Here is a 22282-nt window from a genome sequence, read left to right on the forward strand (position 1 = left end):
TTTTGGACTCAGTGCTGCAGCCCAACAGTCCAGACTGCAACTGATTCAGATTCTGGATAAGTGCTGCATTGTGGGAGCCATGTGGTCCTCTCTTTCTGGTTTGGCCTCTTTGATCCCAGCATGCACGCCTTTCTCCAGCTCTCTCTTCAATGTATGTGTGGTTTTTGTGATGTCAATGAAAAGGGACCAATAATTTTTTTTTACAAGGAAATGGGGTAGCAACATTTAATGGGCAAAGATTGAGTCAAAAAGCAACCAAAGAGAGCTTTCTAGTTATTGTTGAAATTGTAGAAATGCAGCAGATATTTGCCAGTAAAAACCTCGAGCTGGCTACTGTTTATGATTTCAGTTTCAAAGCTTCTGTCATCAGGTTCAGTTTTCTTTATTGTTGAAAGAATAATGAATGACATATATGCCACAGTATTTCAGATCTAATAACAGTAATTAATAATGGTTTTGTCAGAAAAGTTCAAAACAGGGTTTACAGGTTATATCCCGACAGCTCTGCCAAGAAATGTTAAAAAAAAAAAAACAACAGTGGAAAAAAAAAAGTGCCCCATCACTTCCACATCCTCCAGCCTTTCTACACCCCACTTCCACTTTCAAAATAAAACTTTCTTACATGATGTTCTGCAGCATTTTAAGACCGTAAACCCAATTTTATTTTGAGAAAGTATGAAAGTAAAAGCAAACATGAGGTCATGATGACAGGCCTGGGGGTTTTCTGCTCTCTCAAATGGACACTGCTGAAACAAAACTACAAACATTACATTTTTCAAACCCACCAAACCAAAGTATTTTTTTAAGAAACACAACTTTTCTTTTTCCTTTTTTTAATCAACAGCTGTTTGCTACATGTTTCTTTCTCATTCTCACCACTGAACTGCACAGGCAAACACAAATACTTACACAACCACATCACAGGTAAACGCACATTTGAACCTGACTCACTCTGGCACTCATTTATTCATCAATCCAAAGACAACAGAATAAATTCAGCCTGGTTGCAATTGAGATCAAAGGGTGTCAAGGAGTATAAGTAAAATAGTGCCTGCATGCTGTGGTTACTTTCAAGCATTTCCTCATACGTAGTTATTAATAGCTGCATTTCTGACCTATATAGCCATATGTGAAAGCCTTTTCAGGATTCAGTACCAAAACTTTCAAACATGTCTTATGAGACATCTTCTCAATTACACGTTGAGTGTTTGACTCTGTTAAAGCTTCTCCCTCTTGTCTGTCTTCTTTCCTTGTTTTTGTGAGTGAGTGAATGCATGTGTGCGTGTTTGTGCGCCTGCTTGCATGCATATACCCGCATGCACACGCATGCTGTGATCCAGCTATCCCACTGGAGTCTGTGGCTAATGCATACCAGACATTCTGACAGCAGGAAAGTCCATTGAAATAGGCTCTGTCTTTCTCCCCACCATTTCTGTGTTTGTGTGTGTGTGTCTGTGGGGTGTGCAATTCCCAGTATCTGACCACTTATAAGTCAAGGAAAAGACTGTTTGTGTATCTGATCGTTGTCAGCGTTCAACAAGTTCACCATTTAAGACATTTGATCCCGTTTAAAATCTGATCCAAACCATTGTTTAAAGCATTCACATCCGCTGTCACTGTCCTCCGCTAAAAACTCAAATCTCAACCTGCTGTAATAAACGGAAGCAGGACATATCCACCTATAATTCTGTCTAATGCTTTACTTGTGCTGCATTGAGAAGTGAGTCGTTTTTTCACTGTGTGGAAATATTCACTGCTGAATTTAGTGGAGCTAAGATGCTGAGTGATGCCAACTTTCCCCTGTTTAAAATTCCCAAGCAATGGAGTTATACCATCCCTGTTTTTCCCATTTTAATCGTGAGTAGGCGAACTTTATTTCACTGTGGAGAGAGGAGGAGGGCGGGGAGGAAGTGTGGACACGAGCACAGGCCAGGGCAGAGCATCCAAATATTGGGCAGTACTATTATTGTGTGGGCTTCTTCTTTTGAGGATGTTTAAGTCTTGAATGAATGAATGCAGTCGAATTTGAGAGCTTATAAAAGTGAATTTCACTACAATAAGAATATAAATTATGTGAGGTGAGGAATTAATTAAATGCCAGTCTTTGCAAATTTGCTGCTGCAACCTAAATATCAAGAAGCTTATAGTCAAATAACTTGGTTAATGGTTTATATTTACAGCCTGGATGCTAATGGTAAATGGCCTGTATTTGTATAGCGCTTTACTATTCCCTAAGTACCCCTAAGTGCTTTACACATCCAGTCATCCACCCATTCACGCACATATTGGTGATGGCAAGCCAGATTGTAGCCACAGCCACCCTGGGGCGCACTGACAGAGGCTGCCGGACACTGACGCCACCGGGCCCTCTGACCACCACCAGTAGGCAACGGGTGAAGTGTCTTGCCAAAGGACACAACAACCGAGACTGTCCAAGCCGGGGCTCGAACCGGCAACCTTCCGGTGCAAACTTCCACTAAAGCCCCAGTTTCTAATGTGTGTCCTTGGGGAAATTAATTGCCCACCATTGACCCAGAAGCTGCTAAAATGGTATGCACAGCAAACCTTTCATATCACATGCAATTTTTTGATAGAAATATTGATTAATTCAGCTTTAAAGCAACTGACTTAGGTGACTGACTTGAGCCATAACCATGTAAATTCCCATTTGTGGCCACAGTGGCTGCTATAAGTTTACATGGTCATGGTCTCGGAGATACAATAAAGCAGACAGCTTATTTATAGGCAATGAAACCAAAACATGACTGACACATAAGGGACAGGTATGTGAACATAAACTTTCATGACTGCGGTGTGTGTGTGTGTGTCTGTGCAGTCAGTGGTTGAACTGCAAAAGCTAAAGAACAAGTCTGCCTTTCAGTGCAGGGTGCGGTAAAAATCAAGAGGTGAGCGAGAGGTTTGGTCCATTGCTTCTTCATCGCTCTCTCTCTTTATTCCTCCACCACACAAGGCAAGTATTTTTCCACCTTTTTTCACGGGGGATATTTTTAGATAGCGCAGCTCAATGTGAAGCCTGATGGGTTGTGGTGATGGTGGTGGTGGGTGTGCACATAAGGGGAGTGGGGTATGTGTCCATACATCCAAATGCACACACTGGACTGCCCCCACAACTCACCCCGGGGGTCACCTCTGAGTGGGTCGGGTAGATAAATAAACACAGCAAAAACCAACATTTGGAAGAGCGGTCACACATCCGGCAGGGCGTACTGAAACCCGCCTCTTTCTCGCTTTGACTCTCTCTGGGATGTGGTTAAAGGGTCTGATAATGGCTCCTGTTTCATTCGTTGCGTCTTGGGCAATTTCACCTCAAAATGGTCACTGAAAGTATTCTCTTAACTTTTGACTGTGTTTCATAGCAGAGACAGTTAAAGTAAATAACAAGAGCTGCTGTGCTTTGCTCACTCACTCTCCACCTCAGTGTCTGTTTACACTCTTCACCTCTGTGCGAACGAGACTCTACTGGCATTCAAAAGTGCGGGAGCGCCAACCACCTCAAACCCCCTAATCTAGCTGGACTGAGCTGCCACAAAAGGACAGATTTCAGCTACATGTCAGTCTGAAACCAGTGATTACTATTCATCGTTTGTTTTCAAACAGTGTAGTTCTTTGACTGGATTGGGATTCGTGTATTACACATCTCTGCAGTTCATCTTGAAGGAGGTTTGATTATTTTTTCCCCTTTACTCCAGCTGTCATTCGTGCAGTTCGAGCACCTGAAATTGTTTTGTAATTACGCATCTAAGGATACCACTAATTTACTTGGAACATGAGACGAGTAGGATGGTTTTGGTTGATGTGGTCTGTTTATTGCCACAGCGATCTGGTGCATGGAGAGAAATTGTAGGAGGGGAGGGATATAAACAGTAGGGGATAAATGATGCGGGATGGAGTGAGGAGGGCAGCAAAGGTTAGTGAGGACAAGATGAGAGGAGGTCAGAGGAGGTAAATGTAGACATCTGGAAGAGTTTTTGTTTGTGCTTCCTTCACCGTGTCACTGCCAAAACGAAGCTTTCATGCGTGTTTGTGGTTTCATCTACTCTTGCTCTTTTGTGTATCTGTGCGCGCTCCAACTTCCAAAACGTAAGGCGTCTCCCCATCTCGACTATTAAGCAAATATTTGGAGGAGATTAGGATCAGAGGAAGAAAGAATAACAGGGAGACATAAAGAGCAAGAGGAGGACACAGGAGGCCTTGGACCTCAAGCTCTTGCTGGCATCTTCTCAAAGGGTTTTTTTGTGAAACAAGGGGCCAGGCGAACTTGATCAGACTCCCTTTAACTTCCACCTCCAACCTAGCTAAAGGCTGCGACCTGATGCTATCACACATGCAGAAATCAAATTTTTCAAAGACTCTTTCATACATGGTTCAAAACAGGTTGCATGGTGGTCATATCCTATTAGGTGGAATTAGTCTAGGAGCCAAACATAGTATCTCTCCCAACCTGTCAAGAGTGCCCCTTTTTTGGCCTCTGAAAACACCCATAAATCGCTTAATTCATTCAGAGGCGTATAAAAGTTAATAGATGCCATGTTGGCTGGATCACGCTCAGTTAGCCTCTAGCTCACTGAGTCTTAATGAGATGAAGATTTTGTAAAGCATGCTGTTAACTTTAATCTCTTTTAACCACTCAGATGGTCAGAGGAGAGCAAGGAGGGACCACACAGGATGGGACACAGGGGAGAGAGGAAGAAAGGAGCTTGAGGGGGTGGAGGGCCATGTAGGAAACGATGGGCATAATGGTTTTATTGACCGCACAGTGGGGGCACCAGTCACTCTGACCATAGACAGACACACACACACACACACACACACACACACACACACACACACACACACGCATGCATGCATAGAATAACTCAATCCTCATGTGCTTGATACCAGTGCTGTTTTCACTGGCAGAAACACCGAATGGATACAGCTTATTATTTCAATAAGGAACCACAATTTGAGGGCACAGAGTGTGTAGTCGTGTGTGTATGCGCATGCATATGTGTGCAGTCCTCCCACAGCACTACCCCACCCCTTCGTCCAGCACTATCCATCAAGTTTTTCAGGTTTCTTGACAGAAGCTGGGAATGAAATATTTCTGTCTGGTGAATGTTTGAGTACGAGTTTGAATTTTCATCACCGTCGAGCACTGCGGAGGGTCTGGGGAGAGTTAGGGGAGACGTTTGCTTAACAGTGTGATAACTGATTTAAGTACAGGAGGTGGACAGTCTCCCAGGAAATTCCTGCTTAAAAAGAAACACTTAAGTAGAAGTGGTCCTCTTATCAAGTTAAAAAATACCGTGATGATATGTTGGTGCGACTGCAGGTTTAACAGAGGTGGAACGAGTTAGACTAGAAGATTGATACAATATTTACTGCTGTTTGTAAAGACATGGCCAAGAGATATTTAGCTTTGAGTCTTCTTAAAGTGGACCTATTATAGTTTCTCTTATTTTGATCATATATATTGTTAGTAAGCTTGTGTACAAAAGCACATACTCTAGACTGAGAAAATTTAGCTCCTAATCAGTGGTTTTAAACAGATTTCTGCTCATTGAGAGTGGATGTCCTAAAAATGATTATTTCAGACACACAGCTCTGGCTGTGAGCACAGAAGTGCCATAAACCTGCTTTTTTCTAGCCTTCTGCTTGTGAGGGGCGGCCAATCAGTGGGTGAACTGACCGGCTATAGCAAAGACCATCATGAGGATTATTCTAACTACAAGGAACCTCTACTAAATTCCAAGAATTCAAAAATAGCTGGGCTGAAAAACCTTTCATTTTTTAAACAAGAGGATATATTGAGGTTGAGCTAAATGTATTAGTGTTTATAAAGCTAACTGTTTTTTTCAAAGGGCTGATAAAAATGGGTGACAAACAAAGAGAAAACAACCCAATAAAGAGTGTCTTACCAAGGTGGTGGGTGGCTCTACTGGAAGCTTGGAAAAACATTTTTCCATTTTTCTGTCATGACAGTGCTTTTGGTGGTGGAAAGCACTGTCACTGGTCCACAGTCTCCTGTGGGTGTTCAGTTTGGTTAGGGTCTGATTACTGGAAAGGCCAGAGAGTGTGATTTACATTGTGCACATATCAAACTGTTCAGTGACACCCTCGCATCCACTGGATGGGGACATCGTCACACTGAGAAAACCACTCACATCTGAGTTAGGATTAGCCAAGTAATATAGTTAAATATTACTCCACTATGAAAACATAATTGTCTGTGTCAGTGTTTTAGTATTTTCTTTCATTAATGCATCAATATGTAGGCAGCTTCTTTATATATGTATCATTATGCTTTATATCTGATGTTGTCATTCTTTAAAATGTCATTCTGCCAAGACACACATGTGGAATATGGATTCATTTCCAACATAGGCAGCAAGACACAGGAACACAGAAGGCAAACACAAAGAGGACATTTAATGCTGATAGTCCATACCCAGTTATTCAGAAAGTAAATCCAGGGACTTCAAATATACAGAAAACCAAGCTCAGAGAATATACAGCTAAATATACAATGTGACAAAGGAAGGCTGAGACAATACATACATATATACAGAAGAGGTAATGAGGGAAGAGAACACAGTTGGGGAACTAAACAAAGCTGAAAACAATCAAGACAATGGGCAGGTGTAGTAAAACTAGACAAAATACAGAAAGCTAAACATTGACCAAAATAAAATGGGAAATAAAGACTAAACGAGAAAAAAACTAACTTGACACAGGAGATGAGAAGGAAAACAGGAACACTGAAAGTAAAAGGGCAAACACAGAGTTATGGAGGGACAGAGAAGGAGCATAGAGGTGAAATTAATTTAAAAATAAATGCCACCAAAAGTAACAAAGACTCAACAAATAAAGGAACGCAAACAGACTTCAGTCTTAAACAGCAAAAGTAGGAAATAGACCATAAAGAGCCCATACAAAGCATCAGAAAATAAACAAGGCTTCTAAGCACAAGATAATTTAAAAAAAATACCTTAATGAATAGAAAGCTAAGTGCAAACTAGACACACACACACAAACCCAATCAAAAAGACAAACTAAAAAGCAAGACTCAAATGACAGGCTAAATATAAAGTAGGACCACCAGGAAGGTATAATAAATAAAACAGAAAGCTAAATTTAAACAAAAATGAAGAACAAAACCCAAACAAAATATGAATCATGCTCAAAACAAAAGAAAACATGAGCTCACAAAAACTCAAAACCGATGACAAAAGAAACTGTAGCTAAAGACACAGAGCAACTTGAGTGCTGTTAAAAATACACAATTTCAGAGTAGATAAACACAATTACAAAAAACGTTAGACTGCAAACATTTCCTGACTAAAGTAGCTGAGTATATGTACTAAGTTACTTTCTGCAAGCTGTGTAATACTAACCAATCTGGTTTCCATTTTTCCCTCATCAGAATTTTTAATAGGCTGAAAAAAAGGAAACCAGTGGAAAAATCATATTTTCCTGCTTGCGTCATTACCAAAATGCTACTGTGTAACTCTGGCCTTTTCATAATTGCATAATCAAAAGTGGACTCACAGCAAGTTAAAAGAGAATTACTGCTTTCACAAGTGCTAGTAAAGAGAAAAAGCTTCTCATTGACAGCAGTACTTGTAATCAGCAACCCCCATCCCCCCGCCACATGCACCCCACTGGCTCGGTGGTGTTTATGGCTGAGAAAACATCAGGCTGCTTTGTCTGTCTGCTTGCATATTTGTGATTTCAATTGATGGATGTTGTGGTGTTTCAGGTGTGTGCCGGTATCCTCTGGGGATGTCAGGAGGACAGATACAGGATGAGGACATTTCTGCTTCTAGTCAGTGGTCTGAATCCACAGCTGCAAGATACGGCAGGTAGGTATCTCTCTACAAACTCTTACATACGTGTTTCATGGCATGTGTACCCTGATAATGAGTGAGTGTGTGTGTATATGTGTGGGTGGTTTATCCTGCAAGGTGCCTGTGCCTGTTTATTTGCAGTTAACCACAGACTGGGGTATCAGTTCTAACCTACAGCCGCATGATTGTGTGTCTCTGTGTGTGTCTGCTCTAGAACTTGGGTGGCCCTCAGTAAGTATCAGGATAATGATGTAATATACTTTCCCCATCCATCCTGGCTGGAGTTTCAGTCTTGCCCAGCGCCGTCTTTCCTGTGCCAGGCCCCTGCCTGAAATTAACACTTTAAGATGAATTTACGATGCAGCCTTTCACCAAAAGTGTTTTCATAGCAGGCTGCAGGAACTGAAATCCAACACTGAACTCACTTTTACTTTCCTCTCACCTTTTTCTTCTCTGTCAAGTCCTAACGTTTCTGCTCTATTGCTCCCTTTCCGGCTGTAATTCTAATGTGCACATCTACTATTATTTGTCTTTCTCTCTCCCTCCATTTATTTCTCCAGGTTGGACTTTGAGGAGGGCGATGGCGCGTGGTGTCCGGAGATAACAGTGGAGCCAGACAACCTGAAGGAATTCCTCCAGATTGACCTGCGCTCCCTCCACTTTATCACGCTCGTGGGCACCCAAGGTCGTCACGCAGGAGGCATGGGTAATGAGTTTGCCCAGATGTACAAGATCAAGTACAGTCGTGATGGCAGTCGCTGGATCTCGTGGAGAAACAGACAGGGCAAGCAGGTAAATGCACCATAGAGTTTGTCCTCTGCAGTAAATCAGGTGAAATTACATCTTTTTCTGGTTTGGCAGTCATATCTATTTGGACCTTTACAGCAAATGATAACGCTGTACTGATTTTACCCTTTTAGTGCCTCTCATTACTTGGACCTATTATGACTGCGTTTAAAGTGATGCAATGGCTTTGCTATCTATAAACTCTGTGACTCTCAGTCATTAGTGTCTGCCATAACAGTGCATTTGTTTGACCTCCAGGTGATCGAGGGAAACAGAAACGCCTACGACATTGTCCTCAAGGACCTCGAACCGCCCATAATTGCTCGCTATGTCCGCTTCATGCCAGTCACAGACCACTCCATGAATGTCTGCATGAGAGTGGAGCTCTATGGCTGTGAATGGCTGGGTAAGTGGTGGATCAGGTGGAAGGGAAAACCGTGCAGAGGGAAAAGTGGGAAGTATAATGAATAATGTGCAAAGAACTGTAAAGGCAATTCAACAAATCCTCCTCATCTTTGAGCCCATAAAGATAGAGAGGATCAGCTGAGGATCTGTTGCTTTTTAATGACAGGCAGGGCAGTGTCTGAAAAACACTGGTGCCCTTAATGAGTATATGGCAAGAAAAATATTAAACATCTACTTTATAGGCACTTTAGTCCCTTTACATGGTAACTTTTTTTTATTAATCAGTGAAAAAAGAGCCAACGTGTACTTTTTAAAGCACTTTTTCTCTGTCTCTGCTCCCTTAAATATTATGCAAAAATCAATGCCCAAAACCAGCTTTAAAACTGGCACAAATGCCATGATGTATTATTTTGAAACCCTGCATGCTTCTTATGCTCATGTGAACACATCCTTGTTTAAAATTCACGTGTATAGCTAATGAATCAATAAAAAGCTGGTTAATTAATGACATTACTCCTGCAAATGCACTTTCAGTTTTGATTAAATGCATTGAACTACAACATTGAATAAACCTTTGACGTATTTTGCCATATTTTTTTTACACAGTCCCATGAAAAAGGTGCCTTTGTTGAAACATTTCCAGATTTTAGTGCATGAAATAATACTGCATGGCTGAATAGGTTTTGAATATGAAGTAGTGAAATGTTTGTGAAGCAGACTTTATTGGTCATGTTAGCAGATTGTTTTGCTCGCATGAGGATGACAAAGAAAAAAAGAAAGCAACTGCTTTTTAAAAGTCACTTTACCTCCAGCTTGTTAGAAGCTTTAAGGGGGTGTCTTAAAGTAAAAGTGCTATTCAGTCGGTTTTGTTCATTCCTTGTGCTTCCTTTAAGTCCTTCTTTTCTCAGCGCTGGCAAAACAGTCCCGTTTCTCCCATACTGCTCCTAAACATTACATTTATATTCTTCGTTTCCTCGTTCTGCCTCTTCATCGAGGACTATTACTGCTACCAAAGTGGAAAATTCCACCCGTCTCTTGTGACGCTTGACATTTTGGTAAAAATCTGAACTACAATGTAAAACAAACTTTGTGGTTTTCAACAAAGGCTTTCTGCATGACGTGAATGATGGATCTCATAAAAGTCCATGGGATTCTCACTTAAAAAAGAGAAAAGAATAATTTTTCTTTGCTTTGCAGACGGCCTTGTTTCATACAACGTTCCAGTGGGAGAACAGATGAATTTGCCCGCTTATCCTGTTTATCTCAATGACTCTGTGTATGATGGAGCGATCATCTACAGGTGTGTGACTGTTTAATGTATTGGGGTTTTTTTTGTCATTTTCCTCCATCACACACAACCCTCTCACTTTACATCCACCTTCTTACAATCCTCCCCTTTGCCATGTTGTTGTCCAGTTTCTATGGTGACAGCAGAGACAGACAGTGGTGAGTGGGCCATGGTGGTTTACTGTTAGGCAATACCTCATGGGAATAATTGAGTCAAGCCTGCTCACACAGTTACAAAACCAGATTGAACCAATCTGAGTATTTTGTTGACATTCATGTTTGGGTTATGGTAGGGTGAATAATCTCCTCCATGACACAAAGCTTCTTTTCTCTGTCAAGGAAAAAGGGCAGAGGGAAAAGAAAATGGACCATATTACAATATCAAAGCCAAAAGCCAAAGATTAAAAAATGATTTATGCAATGCTGCCACCTAGTGCTGGATCAACATATGAAAAGTGTTCCTACTAGGGCTAGTTAACCTTTCCAAAAATTATTTATTTTTGCCCTTCAGATTTATATTGTGATATAATTTGTATTATCCAGTGCATAATAGTTCTCTCTTCAAAACAATGCCTGTAGCTTTTTGGCATTTGAAACATGATATTTTACTCTCAAGATTCATTGTTGTATTGTTTTTTATTTATTTAATTTAAATATAGTGACGTCCTTAGTTACAAGCCAAACACACATACCTTTGGATCAAGTGGAATTTCTTCTGAGTTAATCACACCACATGTCACACTGACCTCTTCCCCAAATGTTTTAATCTCTCGGCTAAATGCATTGAAAAGACGTTTCTTCAACTTCTGTTTTAGTAACCAGTTGTAGTAACAGTTATTCTTCAGTATGAGGCTCCATAGAATTTAAGATCGGAGCATTAAGCATGCTCTACCTCTCTGTTTCTCAGTATGACAGAGGGCTTGGGCCAGCTGACTGATGGAGTGTGTGGCCTGGACGATTTTACAGTAAGTCATGAACGCAATGGATGGCCAGGATATGACTACGTGGGCTGGAACAATGAGAGCTTCCCGAGTGGATTTGTAGAAATAATGTTTGAGTTTGACCGCATACGAAACTTTACCACGATGAAGGTGAGGTTCGTGATCAGAAAAGCTGAAATTCTCCATGACTGTTCAGCTCCACACATCTCACCGGGTGGCTTTTTCCCCGCTCAGGTCCACTGCAACAACATGTTCTCGAGACACGTCAAAGCCTTCCGTCAGGTGGTTTGTTACTTCCGCTCTGACTCGGACTGGGAGGCCACGCCACTCTCCTTCAGCCCAGCGGCGGATGAGAAGAATCCGACTGCCCGCTTCGTCATCGTCAACCTGGCTAATCACATGGCCAGTGCCATCAAGTGCCAGTTCTATTTTGCTGATGCCTGGATGCTGTTCAGCGAGATCACCTTCCAGTCAGGTACACATTTGAGAGCTGTGTGATGCTCTCTGCTAGTCTGTTATGTATTTAGAATAGGTTTGTATGCTGTCATGCTCATTTCAAGCTCTGTGTTTTTATTGATTAAAGTACTTTCATATGGTTAAAAAAAATACTTATGCCATACTGGGATTTTATAGTGGGCTTTGTGCAGCCCTTTCTTCAATCCACTGTCTGAAACAAGTAGCTTTCACTCCTGCCTCATATAAGCCTGCCTTCTTCTGATTGGCTGCCCCTCGTTTGACTTCTGCAAATAGCACCAAGTGCTTGAGGGCACCACTTCCTCTCTTTGCAAGTCTGGAATTACTGAAAAAATACTAAATACTACTATTTTCTCACTATGCTTTAATAAAAAGTTGACAAGCTCGGCTAATTTCCGATCAACTCTGTGCCATCTGCCCTTTCAGACACAGCCATGTACAACACAACGCTGGCTCCACCCGAGCAAACACCTAACACACCACCAGGTTAGTGCAATACTCACCTCACTTACACTAATAATACACCTATCAGTTACAAAATCTGTGGCAACACCCAACGACATTGGTCTGAGCATTTGGCAGTGATAATGAATGCACCAACACAGCATGCAAACTATCAAGGGTTTAACTTACTGATGTCTCTTTGCTGTTTTCTTATTCCAATCAATGAAAAGCAATTGAGATTTATTATTATTTGTTTACTTCCATGTTTCATTTGCATTTTACAAACTGATTTAAGCAGGTTTTAGATATGCAGTGCCGTAAATGGATATTTTCACAAAATTAATGTTAACTAACCCTCAAAAGCAGGTCCGTCCAGCTGTCATAGGGTGAAAGGCCTGGGCTGGTCTGCAAGAGCACACTCCACTTCAAAATCTTCAACTCTTGCCTCTCTCTCTGTTTCACTGCAGAAGATGACCCCACACACAAAGTAGATGACAGCAACACCCGCATTCTGATTGGCTGTTTAGTGGCCATTATCTTTATCCTTGTAGCCATAATTGTGATTATGCTGTGGAGGCAGGTGTGGCAGAAGATGCTGGAGAAGGTGAGCATACGGTTTGTGCATTTCAGCTGAAGCTTTCTTCTGAGAAGCGGTCAGTTCTGTTTCTTCACCTCTATATCTTTTATTTCAGGCCTCTCGTCAGATGCTGGATGACGAACTAACTACTAGTTTGTCAATACAGAGTGAAACACTGGGCTACCACACCCACAACCAGTCGAATACAACCAATGCACAGGAGTCTAATTCCACCTATGAGCACATCTTTCCTCTCGGTCCAGACTACCAGGAACCTTCGCGCCTCATAAGTAAGCTGCCGGAGTTTTCACAGAGAACAGAAGAGCCCAGTAAGCAGGCAAACACGGGTACTTACAAATTCAAAGTATTTATATCCATTTGCACTGATTTATAGTTACCATGTTGCATTTCAGGTTCGACCAGCACTTCTGCTTCTAAATCCACTGCCTCTTTTGCAGTCCAAGATGGCGTCCCTCACTACGCAGAGGCAGATGTTGTAAACCTACAAGGTGTAACTGGAAGCAACACCTATGCCATCCCTGCAGTAACTATGGACCTGTTGTCAGGGAAGGATGTTGCTGTGGAGGAGTTCCCACGAAAACTGCTCACATTTAAAGAGAAGCTTGGAGAAGGCCAGTTTGGAGAGGTGCAGGTTACAGCTTTGGTTACAGCTTTGCATAAGATAAAACACAAGTCACGTTTTGAATCGCACTCTCCCCGCTCCCTGTTTCTCTTCTAGGTCCACCTGTGTGAGGCAGAAGGAATGCAGGAGTTTATGAATAAAGAGTTTTTGTTTGACATCACAGAAGATGAGCCCGTCTTGGTGGCTGTGAAGATGCTCCGTTCAGATGCCAATAAAAATGCCAGGTGTGCCGGTGCTTCTTGTACCCTTTAAATGAAATGAAATTGCAAGCGTACATGTGAAGTTTTTATTTTTCTCACCTTTAACTTGCAAATTGTTTTCCATTGGAAGGAATGACTTCCTTAAAGAAATAAAGATCATGTCACGTTTGAAGGACCCCAACATCATTCGCCTCCTAGCTGTGTGCATCCACAGCGACCCTTTCTGCATGATCACAGAGTACATGGAGAACGGAGATCTCAACCAGTTCTTGTCCCGCCACGAACCAGAGGGACATCTTGCTCTGCTTAGCAATGCACCTACTGTGAGGTAGGAAGGGGGCTAATATATGCAAACACATGTAAACATGATTTTCAAGCAAATTATATGAATATTTATTCTCTCTCCTCCCCAGCTTCAGTAATCTCTGCTACATGGCCACTCAGATAGCCTCGGGGATGAAGTACCTATCCTCACTTAACTTTGTTCATCGAGACTTGGCCACACGAAACTGTCTGGTGGGCAAAAAGTACACAATAAAGATAGCTGACTTTGGCATGAGCAGAAACCTGTACAGTGGGGACTACTATCGCATCCAGGGCCGGGCAGTGCTGCCTATACGCTGGATGTCATGGGAAAGCATCCTGCTGGTGAGGACTTCCTGCAAAAACATCACTTTATTCAACCGTTACTGATAAATTGTAAATTGATATCTAATTAAACTTTAGTAAATACTTAATTTAGTATAAAAGAAAACAATTATATGATAATTCATATACCATAGATTGTCGGTTATTTTTATGACATTATGTATAAAATGTTTTATAGACATGATATACTGTATTATTTTTTTCTACTGACAGTGAAACAAAAATTTAGTATTTGTTGATACATGTTATTGTGATTGTTACTCATCAGTGTTGCCAATTTCAGCTGAAACAACAATCGTGTGATTTACGTCACCAACACCTCATCTGTCTACTTATCTGTCTAATGCTCTATTTATTTGTCTACTTGTAAAACAGATAGCAGATAGCTTTCAAGTCAATTACTGATTAGTAAACATTATCAGTTTAAATGCTGTTATTTGTACAGTGATTATTAAAAAGTAGAAAAAAAACATGTTTGCAATCTTCTGCTTTGCAGGGGAAGTTCACCACAGCCAGCGATGTTTGGGCCTTCGGGGTGACCCTGTGGGAGATACTAAACTTCTGCAAGGAACAGCCCTACTCTCAGCTCACTGATGAGCAGGTGATAGAAAACACGGGAGAGTTTTTCAGGGACCAGAAACGACAGGTGAGGGCTGCCAGAAGCATTTTGTCATTGTTTCTTTTTAAATAAGAAAAATGTAGTTATTATCAGCATTTTTGAACAAAACAAAAAAATAAGAAATTAAATAAACTGTTTTACGACAAAGAATTCAATTAAAATGGGAAAAACACAAATGAATGAATGAAAAGGAGTTAGCAGAAGCTTTATCCTATTCTAAAGGAAAATAAATTTCTCACTGGATTTCACCAAACAAACACCAAGTACTACATACCCATACCTTCACACAGTAGGTCATTTATGGAGATATTAGGGAATGATGATGTAAATGTACTAGTTTTGATATGAGATATATTTAGTTTGGTTTCAGATATTTATTTCCATATTGTTTTAATGAGCCTTCTAACAAAATGTTGTTCTCTCTTATTCACAAAAGGTAGCTACAGCAAATCGATCTATATATTCGATTTAGCATATTTTTTTACACCAGATGCCTCCTGACACAATCCTTCTATGGATTTGTGTCTCCTCGTGAGCTAATGGAGCCACTAGTCTAAAAATCACAGCTGAAAATCTAGTTTGATACAATTCTTTCTAATTTCATAAATTTGACTTCATTTTTTTATTTGCCAGTGTCAATCAACACCTCCACAGTGTATTTCTTGTTAGCCATAAACTTCTATTAGTTCCATTATTACAGCCATTGAAGTGAATGTGTTTGCTCTGAACCCAAAGTGTAAGTTATTTAATAAATTGTATTTTTCAATTAAAGGAAACAGCTAAACAGTCTAAAGTGCTAAAACAGTAAACTCTTTTGATTCCCTGAGTTAATATCTCATCCATATTGTGCAGATCTACCTGCCTCAACCTGTGTTGTGCCCGGACTCGCTCTACAAGATTATGCTGAGCTGCTGGAGGAGGAATGCAAAAGAACGGCCGTCCTTCCAGGAGATACACAGGGCCATCTTGGAAATACAATCTTAAGCCAGTGCAGTGTTAAAGACAGTGATTTCCAGTCTGCTCATCTCTGGAAGTAAATGAAAATATGGCAATAACAGCAGACATTATCCAGGTTTAAGCTTGTCTCTGTAGAGTAACAGGGTTGGGGGCACTATGTACTACCCAAAAGAGTGAGTGTGTGTCAGTTATTAGCAAAAACAAGTTGGCTAAGATGTTTTATATGCATACAAATATTCCTCAAAAAAACAGTGCTGTTTTATACTACGCTATTCTTCAAACATGCTTAAGAACATGACCTAAGGCTCTGACTCATGTCGATGAAGCCTAATTTAATGTAGCAAGTGACATTTGGCACTTTTGAAAATATATTTTAATTGCATTTGTTAATGTTGGTTTAAATTTCCTATGTTACAGCAATTTTCATATTGACAACAAAACTAATGCAACTGAACTCTCTAGTGTTTTCTCTTGGAAGACTGCTTGAATGTAGAGGAGGAAAGTCCAGAAAAACCATCACTGTTACAGTTCATCTTATCTCAAGTATCTAATCACCACACATTTAGATTGACGAGAATAACAAGGAAATACCATCTTTTACATCTCCTTGACGTGGTTTCAACATTAAATGTATATGACTCTGTATTTTAAACAGATAATTCTAAATCTCAAATATCAATATTTTGTATTAGTATTTATATGTTAATATGTGTTTGTTCCGTTGGTTTTGTTTGTGCATTAATATGCTCTTTATTTGGAGTATTGTATTTGATGCAATGCAATAATTCTCTAGGTTACATTTTGGATTTCTACGTTATCTTTTATCCTGCTGCAAACTGTTGAGTTGATCATACACTAAGCTCTAAACCATTGTGATTGATAATCGATGAGATATTGGAAGATGCTTATCAGCAATCCAGGCCGCGTTGGTTCAACAGTATGTGTTTACAGTCAGTGTCATTGGAAAGATGTTACTGAGAGTGCTGTGGATGTTGAACAAATGACAGAGAAAATAAGTCTTTTTTTGAAAGCAGATTAAATGTAGGTATTCATCCTAAATGGTGTGTTTGACAAGAACCATAAGATGCCTATGAGTGAACGCTTTCACTGTAGTTTATACAAGCAAATGAAAAATAAATATCTGATGAGTCATCTACAGATTTAGCTTTCTGCAGTTGGCTTTTTCTTCTGTATTATTTCCTCTTCAATTTGTTTGTTTGTCCACGTCTGTGCTGACTTTCAGATAGTTTAACTGTGTTTACAGGCTTTGCTTTTGCAGGTCTTTGTCCCTCTTTGTAAATCAAGAGAAAGCTCAGATCATTGCCCTTTCAACTTATCCCTATCTGGGCAAAGACATTCTACAAATTAAATCTGATATTTGGTTTAAAGATACATTTGTGAAGCTTGCAGATGTTCTCACAAGACAAAGAAAGCATTTCATGGCATTCTCCATCAGCTCAGTGCAGGCAGATGAAGTCCTAATATGTTGAGATTCATTTCATCTTTGTACTCAAATGTTTAAGTGAGAATATTTTATATATTTCTGTAAGCAAAAGTTGTTCATTAAATAAAAATTAAACTGGAAATTGAATCTGTTTGAGAGCTTTTGTCTTATTCATGAACAGAGCTGAATATTTCATGCTGTGTCTGAGTGGGCTGTCCCTAAAGATGATCAGCTGACAACCATGTGGATCTTATTGGCGGAGTGCTGCTACAGCATCCAATCAGAACTCAGAGGTGGGGCGAAAACTGTTACTTCACAGATCAGGAAATCATTCTTAGGACTTTGCACGGATCAACTGACTTAAAAGAACATTTGGCAGCAAATGTAGTTTTCTATATTGGCAGTTTGAAGTTAACAGGATGAATAAGGTGATTTTGGTAACAGGAGCCAATAGGTAATCACTGTTTTTGTTTTTTAAATGATAACCTTCAAATCAGGAAACTTTATATGTTCAGTGAACTTACTACTAGTTATATTACAAAAATGTTTGACTAAATGTCATTTTTGCAGTGAATTTAATCCACAGTATTAAACAGTAATACTGTAGTAAAGTATTGTTGTAAGTAGTAGTAGTAGTAGTAGTAAATACTAGTAGTAATAGTAATATGGATTTCCCTGCAGTGGCATTGGCCTGGCACTGTGTGAGCGTCTCCTTTCAGTGGACACAGAGGGTCTCCAGCTTTGTCTGGCCTGCAGGAACATGCGCAGGGCTGAAGCTGCTCACTCAGCTCTCCTCACCTCTCACCCCAAAGCCCAGGTGGCCCTGCTGCAGGTGGACACCAGCAGCATCTCCTCCGTCATTAGTGCTGCACAGGAGGTCAAAAAGAGGTGGGAAGATGAACTCAGAAACACAGAAATCAAATCTGTACTTGATAAATCATCACTGATCACCAGTTATGCTGATAGTTCTTTATGTGCTATAGACAACCATTGTTTGTTATCTGCAGGTACGACCGGCTGGACTACCTTTACCTGAATGCAGGAATCATGCCATATCCACGGTTTGATGTAAATGCCTTTTTCAAAGGCCTCTTTTCCAGGTAAACTAGTAACTCTAGATGTGCCTGAATCCTCAATTTTATCTACAGTGCATCACAGTTTCTTTATATTTCATCATCTTCAACTGTGTCCCATGCTGCATTTCTTTTGCCTCAAATTTCTATAAACCTGTATTGCAGAAATGTCATCACAATGTTTGCCACCGGTGAGGGCATTCTGACACAGCAGGATGGTGTTACCCCTGATGGCCTCCAGGAAGTTTTTATGACAAATCTCTTTGGTCACTTTCTTTTTGTGAGTCACTTTTGTAATTTGGTGTCTGAATAATCTTCATATTTTAGACAGATCTGCTCATAAAATATTGTACTGAGATGTGCTTTGTCATAGTTTTCTGAAGGAAGACTAATTGCTGGTCGGTTGTCCTTGATGAAACAAATATAGGTGATACTGGATCTGTCTGTCACTTAGCAACTATGCTCATTAAAAATTAACAGCACGTACTGCTCTAGCCATAAGGTCACAGCAGGTAATATTCTGCTCACTTTGCATTTTCGGCTAAATTGGGGCTGCCATCAAAGTAACCTTTTCAAAGTTCTTGTTTAAACTTTCAGCAATTATAAAACAGTCTTCAGTGCGCTGTTCACTCTCACTTTTAGTGAGAGTGAACAGTTTTGGTGGAATCTTCTTAAAATGCTCATTCAGTTTCTTTAAAATCTACATAGATTAGCCACAACATTAAAACCACTGCCAGGCAAAGAGAATAAGGCTGATTCGGCACTGGCATTTATGTGGAGATTAGTTTGGCACATTCCTCCCATAGAAATGTTTTTGTAGACCAAACAGAGACAGTAATGACACCCAAAACAGAACTGGCCTTCAACTGTAGGACTGTGCACATTGTCAAACCCCCAAAACTGCTTTCGAATGCTTAAAAGAACAGAGTCCAAGGCCTTCAAGATCAATAACTAGAACAAGCCCAGTCAACCCTACAGCCCACTGGACCCTAGGTTCCACTGCCCATACTATTTTGTTAAAGTTATTTTGGTTACTTATATAATATCAGCTGGTTTTAGTGTTATGTCAGATTGCTGCATAAGCATCCAGTTTAATATACAGATGTGTTTAAGTACATGCAGTAATCTCATCTGTTCTCACACAGTTCACCCAGTTACCTTGGGTTTAGCTTCTTTTTTGGACAAACTGCAGTGCAAGTTTTAATTTTATCTTTCTGTGATTTTGTGTCCTGCTTTTAATGATAAAGGTCAGGGAGCTGGAGCCAATGCTGTGCCGTGCAGGCCGGACCTCCCAGCTGGTCTGGACCTCCTCTAGTAATGCTCATCGTTCGGCCTTTAGTCTCGAAGACATTCAACATAAAAAAGGCACTCAGCCTTACAGCTCTTCCAAATATGCCTCTGACCTGCTCAGCCTCACACTCAACACACACTACAATAAACAGGTCAGCTCATGCACCTCACATGCCATGACTGACTCACACCAGAAATTGCATTTCTTTTTTTAAGCTCCTAATATTTTGATGAAAGTGACCCTGGTGCTCATTATTTTTTTAGGGTTTGTACTCATCTGTGATTTGTCCTGGTTTTGTGATGACCAATCTGACCTACAACATCCTGCCCTCCTTCCCAGCATTCCTCTGGACACTGTTTACGCCTATCTTCTGGCTTGTGAGTGACACAGTTGTTACAAATGCATAGTTGGGTGTTTGGCTCTATCTGAGATGTGTATTTCTTTCAAACTCACAGATAAGAATGTTCACAAACACTTTCACATTGACACCTTATAATGGAGCTGAAGTTCTGGTAAGTAAAACAGAAATTCACACTTCCAACACACAGTTCAGGTGAAATTCATGTTCTCAATTCTGTTCTTATTTTCAGTTTTGGTTATTTAAACAAAAGCCTGAATCGCTGGACCCATATGCAAAGTATCACAGCTTAACATCTGGGCTAGGGAACAACTACACACAGCCCCGTAAGGTACGGCGGGTAAAAATTTACATTAAAAACTAATGTTGAGTCAAAACAGTCTGTAATGTAGTTCCACATATGTCTTCTGTGTCTCTTCACAGATGGACATTGACTTGGAGACATCGGAGTCTTTGTATGAGAAATTACTGCAGCTAGAAAGAGAAGTAAGGAAGAAACTGAAGGACGAACAAAAGGAAAGCCCACCGTGATCCCCCAAATCCTGCAGGATCATCTTGATGCAGATCACCCAGTTCTGGATGGAAAACATTTTATTCCCGTCTCACAGGTCTCCTAGGAGGATTATGTGCTCTGGCTGTCAGAAAAATAACACACCTCTACCTGTCACAGCAACCTGCAAGGCTGAATTTTAAGTGGGAACTGATGAGTGTGGTGCATGTTGTGACAGCACACATTTTCATCTAACAATACAAATAAGCACTGCCTGTTGCACTAATTCTTATTCAGAGACTTAACAAATTATCAGAACCTACTAACACAGCTACTAACACAGTTTTGGAGTCTAAATACACAGAAATAAATGTGATCACCACTATGCATTTTCTCCACTTTCTCCAATCTGGTTGTTAATCCCATGGTCCTCACGGCAAAACGCAGTGCAGTCTGACAGCAGACTATCTGTGTCTTCCCAAAAGTTGATATAGGTACTTCGTGTGAGCCTCTCGGCGGTGTACGGAGGTGCCGGCAGGTGCGCACAAGCGCTCTCGAAATACCTCTCCGGAGGATCTGGGGCAGAAACCCAGCAGCCATCTCCGTGTTCCATTGTTTGGTCTCCAGTCTCGCACTCCTCCTCTGCTCCGCTCAGTTTCGGATTGCAAAAAGCCCAAACCATCCCGCAGAAATAGATGAAAAACGTGCCCATGACCATAATCATGAGCGCGTAGGACTCTATCATAGCTTTGGTGACTGCGGACGTCATTTTGCGCATATGCAGGAGTTACTGAACGGACTACCGAAAGTCTGGTCGCGAGGGGGAAGTCAGCAAAAGTGGCATCACCGTTCGAGCTGGACCACTCAGAAACGCGAGACAGATATAGGAAGAAAAAAAATTCCCGGACGATTTAAAGTCGACTATTATGGGAGTTTTTAAGATTCTCAAAATTTCGATATAAACAGTTACTGTTTTTTTGTTTTTTTAAGACTACCGAGGAGAACCAGCAACAAAACATCAAGCTTCTGTTTAATGTGTGGTCTTGCTTTGTGTTCGGTTGTCTTTTCAGCCACTCACAGTATTACATATGCCTATTTAATATTTGCTTATTGGCTACAGGGTATATATATATATATAATCATACATGAAGCACAACCAAGTTTCCAACTACCACGTGGCACTGCAAAATATAAATGCACATAAAAGTGCAGGAATTTAGAGATCATTTATAACGTGTTTGTTTAATGAAAATATTACAGACAAGACAACATATTAAATGTTGAAACTGGAGAATATTTTTTAAGGTATAGGTTGTTATTTTTAATTTAATCCCAGCCACACATTAAATAAGACTGAGACTGGTGCATGTGTTTAGTCTTACGTCATACTAAAACTCTAAATGTTTTCATTTTCTTGATGATGCATGATGCTCAACTACTCACTGTCTCCTTATTAATGTGTCCGTTTCTCAATTTCCAAGTAAACAAATACAATATATCAGAACCAGAAACATGGTGGTGAAAATAACTCATTCTGTGCTGTGGAACAGCTGCTGATTAAAAGAAAATGTCACAAAAATGTTGCAGATCATCAAATGCATTTTAATATTAGACAAAGATAATCTCAGTGAATACAAAATGCTGTTTTTAAATGATCATTTCATTTATTAAGGGTTATCCAAACATTCCTGCGCCCATGTGAAAAATTAATTAGTCTCCTTGTTAAATCATGAACTAACTTTCTTTAACCACATTTTTTGTAAAGCTGAGTTCATTTTCACCAACCACACCCAAG

At 40.3% G+C, this 22282-nt stretch overlaps 2 protein-coding genes across 3 annotated transcripts in view; both read left to right on the plus strand.

The window, feature by feature from the left end:
• ddr2a (discoidin domain receptor tyrosine kinase 2a) overlaps positions 1 to 16441 on the plus strand; it is a 31419-nt gene extending 14978 nt beyond the window's left edge. Inside the window, exons 3-17 of one of the 2 annotated variants that reach the window (XM_085348948.1) lie at positions 7763 to 7865; positions 8411 to 8642; positions 8895 to 9042; positions 10239 to 10341; positions 11236 to 11419; positions 11504 to 11744; positions 12170 to 12229; positions 12655 to 12791; positions 12880 to 13111; positions 13223 to 13410; positions 13504 to 13631; positions 13738 to 13935; positions 14021 to 14255; positions 14752 to 14901; positions 15727 to 16441. In XM_085348948.1, coding sequence (XP_085205074.1) covers positions 7763 to 7865; positions 8411 to 8642; positions 8895 to 9042; positions 10239 to 10341; positions 11236 to 11419; positions 11504 to 11744; positions 12170 to 12229; positions 12655 to 12791; positions 12880 to 13111; positions 13223 to 13410; positions 13504 to 13631; positions 13738 to 13935; positions 14021 to 14255; positions 14752 to 14901; positions 15727 to 15858 — 2471 coding nt within the window. In that variant the 3' untranslated portion in view covers positions 15859 to 16441. Of the gene's footprint in view, positions 1 to 7762; positions 7866 to 8410; positions 8643 to 8894; positions 9043 to 10238; positions 10342 to 11235; positions 11420 to 11503; positions 11745 to 12169; positions 12230 to 12654; positions 12792 to 12879; positions 13112 to 13177; positions 13411 to 13503; positions 13632 to 13737; positions 13936 to 14020; positions 14256 to 14751; positions 14902 to 15726 lie in introns of both variants that reach the window. The other variant, XM_085348947.1, reaches the window with a different exon arrangement.
• A 1187-nt stretch (positions 16442 to 17628) lies between these two features.
• hsd17b7 (hydroxysteroid (17-beta) dehydrogenase 7) lies at positions 17629 to 20687 on the plus strand. Its single transcript, XM_085348002.1, has 9 exons — positions 17629 to 17729; positions 17957 to 18163; positions 18283 to 18375; positions 18514 to 18628; positions 19596 to 19790; positions 19903 to 20016; positions 20095 to 20151; positions 20230 to 20328; positions 20421 to 20687. Exons 1-9 carry the CDS (start codon positions 17695 to 17697, stop codon positions 20526 to 20528), a joined length of 1023 nt encoding a protein of 340 aa, XP_085204128.1. The 5' UTR covers positions 17629 to 17694; the 3' UTR covers positions 20529 to 20687.
• Positions 20688 to 22282: the final 1595 nt, after the last annotated feature.

Source organism: Diplotaxodon limnothrissa, linkage group LG23 (genome assembly GCF_057381915.1).
Source record: "Diplotaxodon limnothrissa isolate DT_005_m linkage group LG23, D_limnothrissa_male_GT1.1, whole genome shotgun sequence".
Taxonomy (NCBI): Eukaryota; Metazoa; Chordata; class Actinopteri; order Cichliformes; family Cichlidae; genus Diplotaxodon; species Diplotaxodon limnothrissa.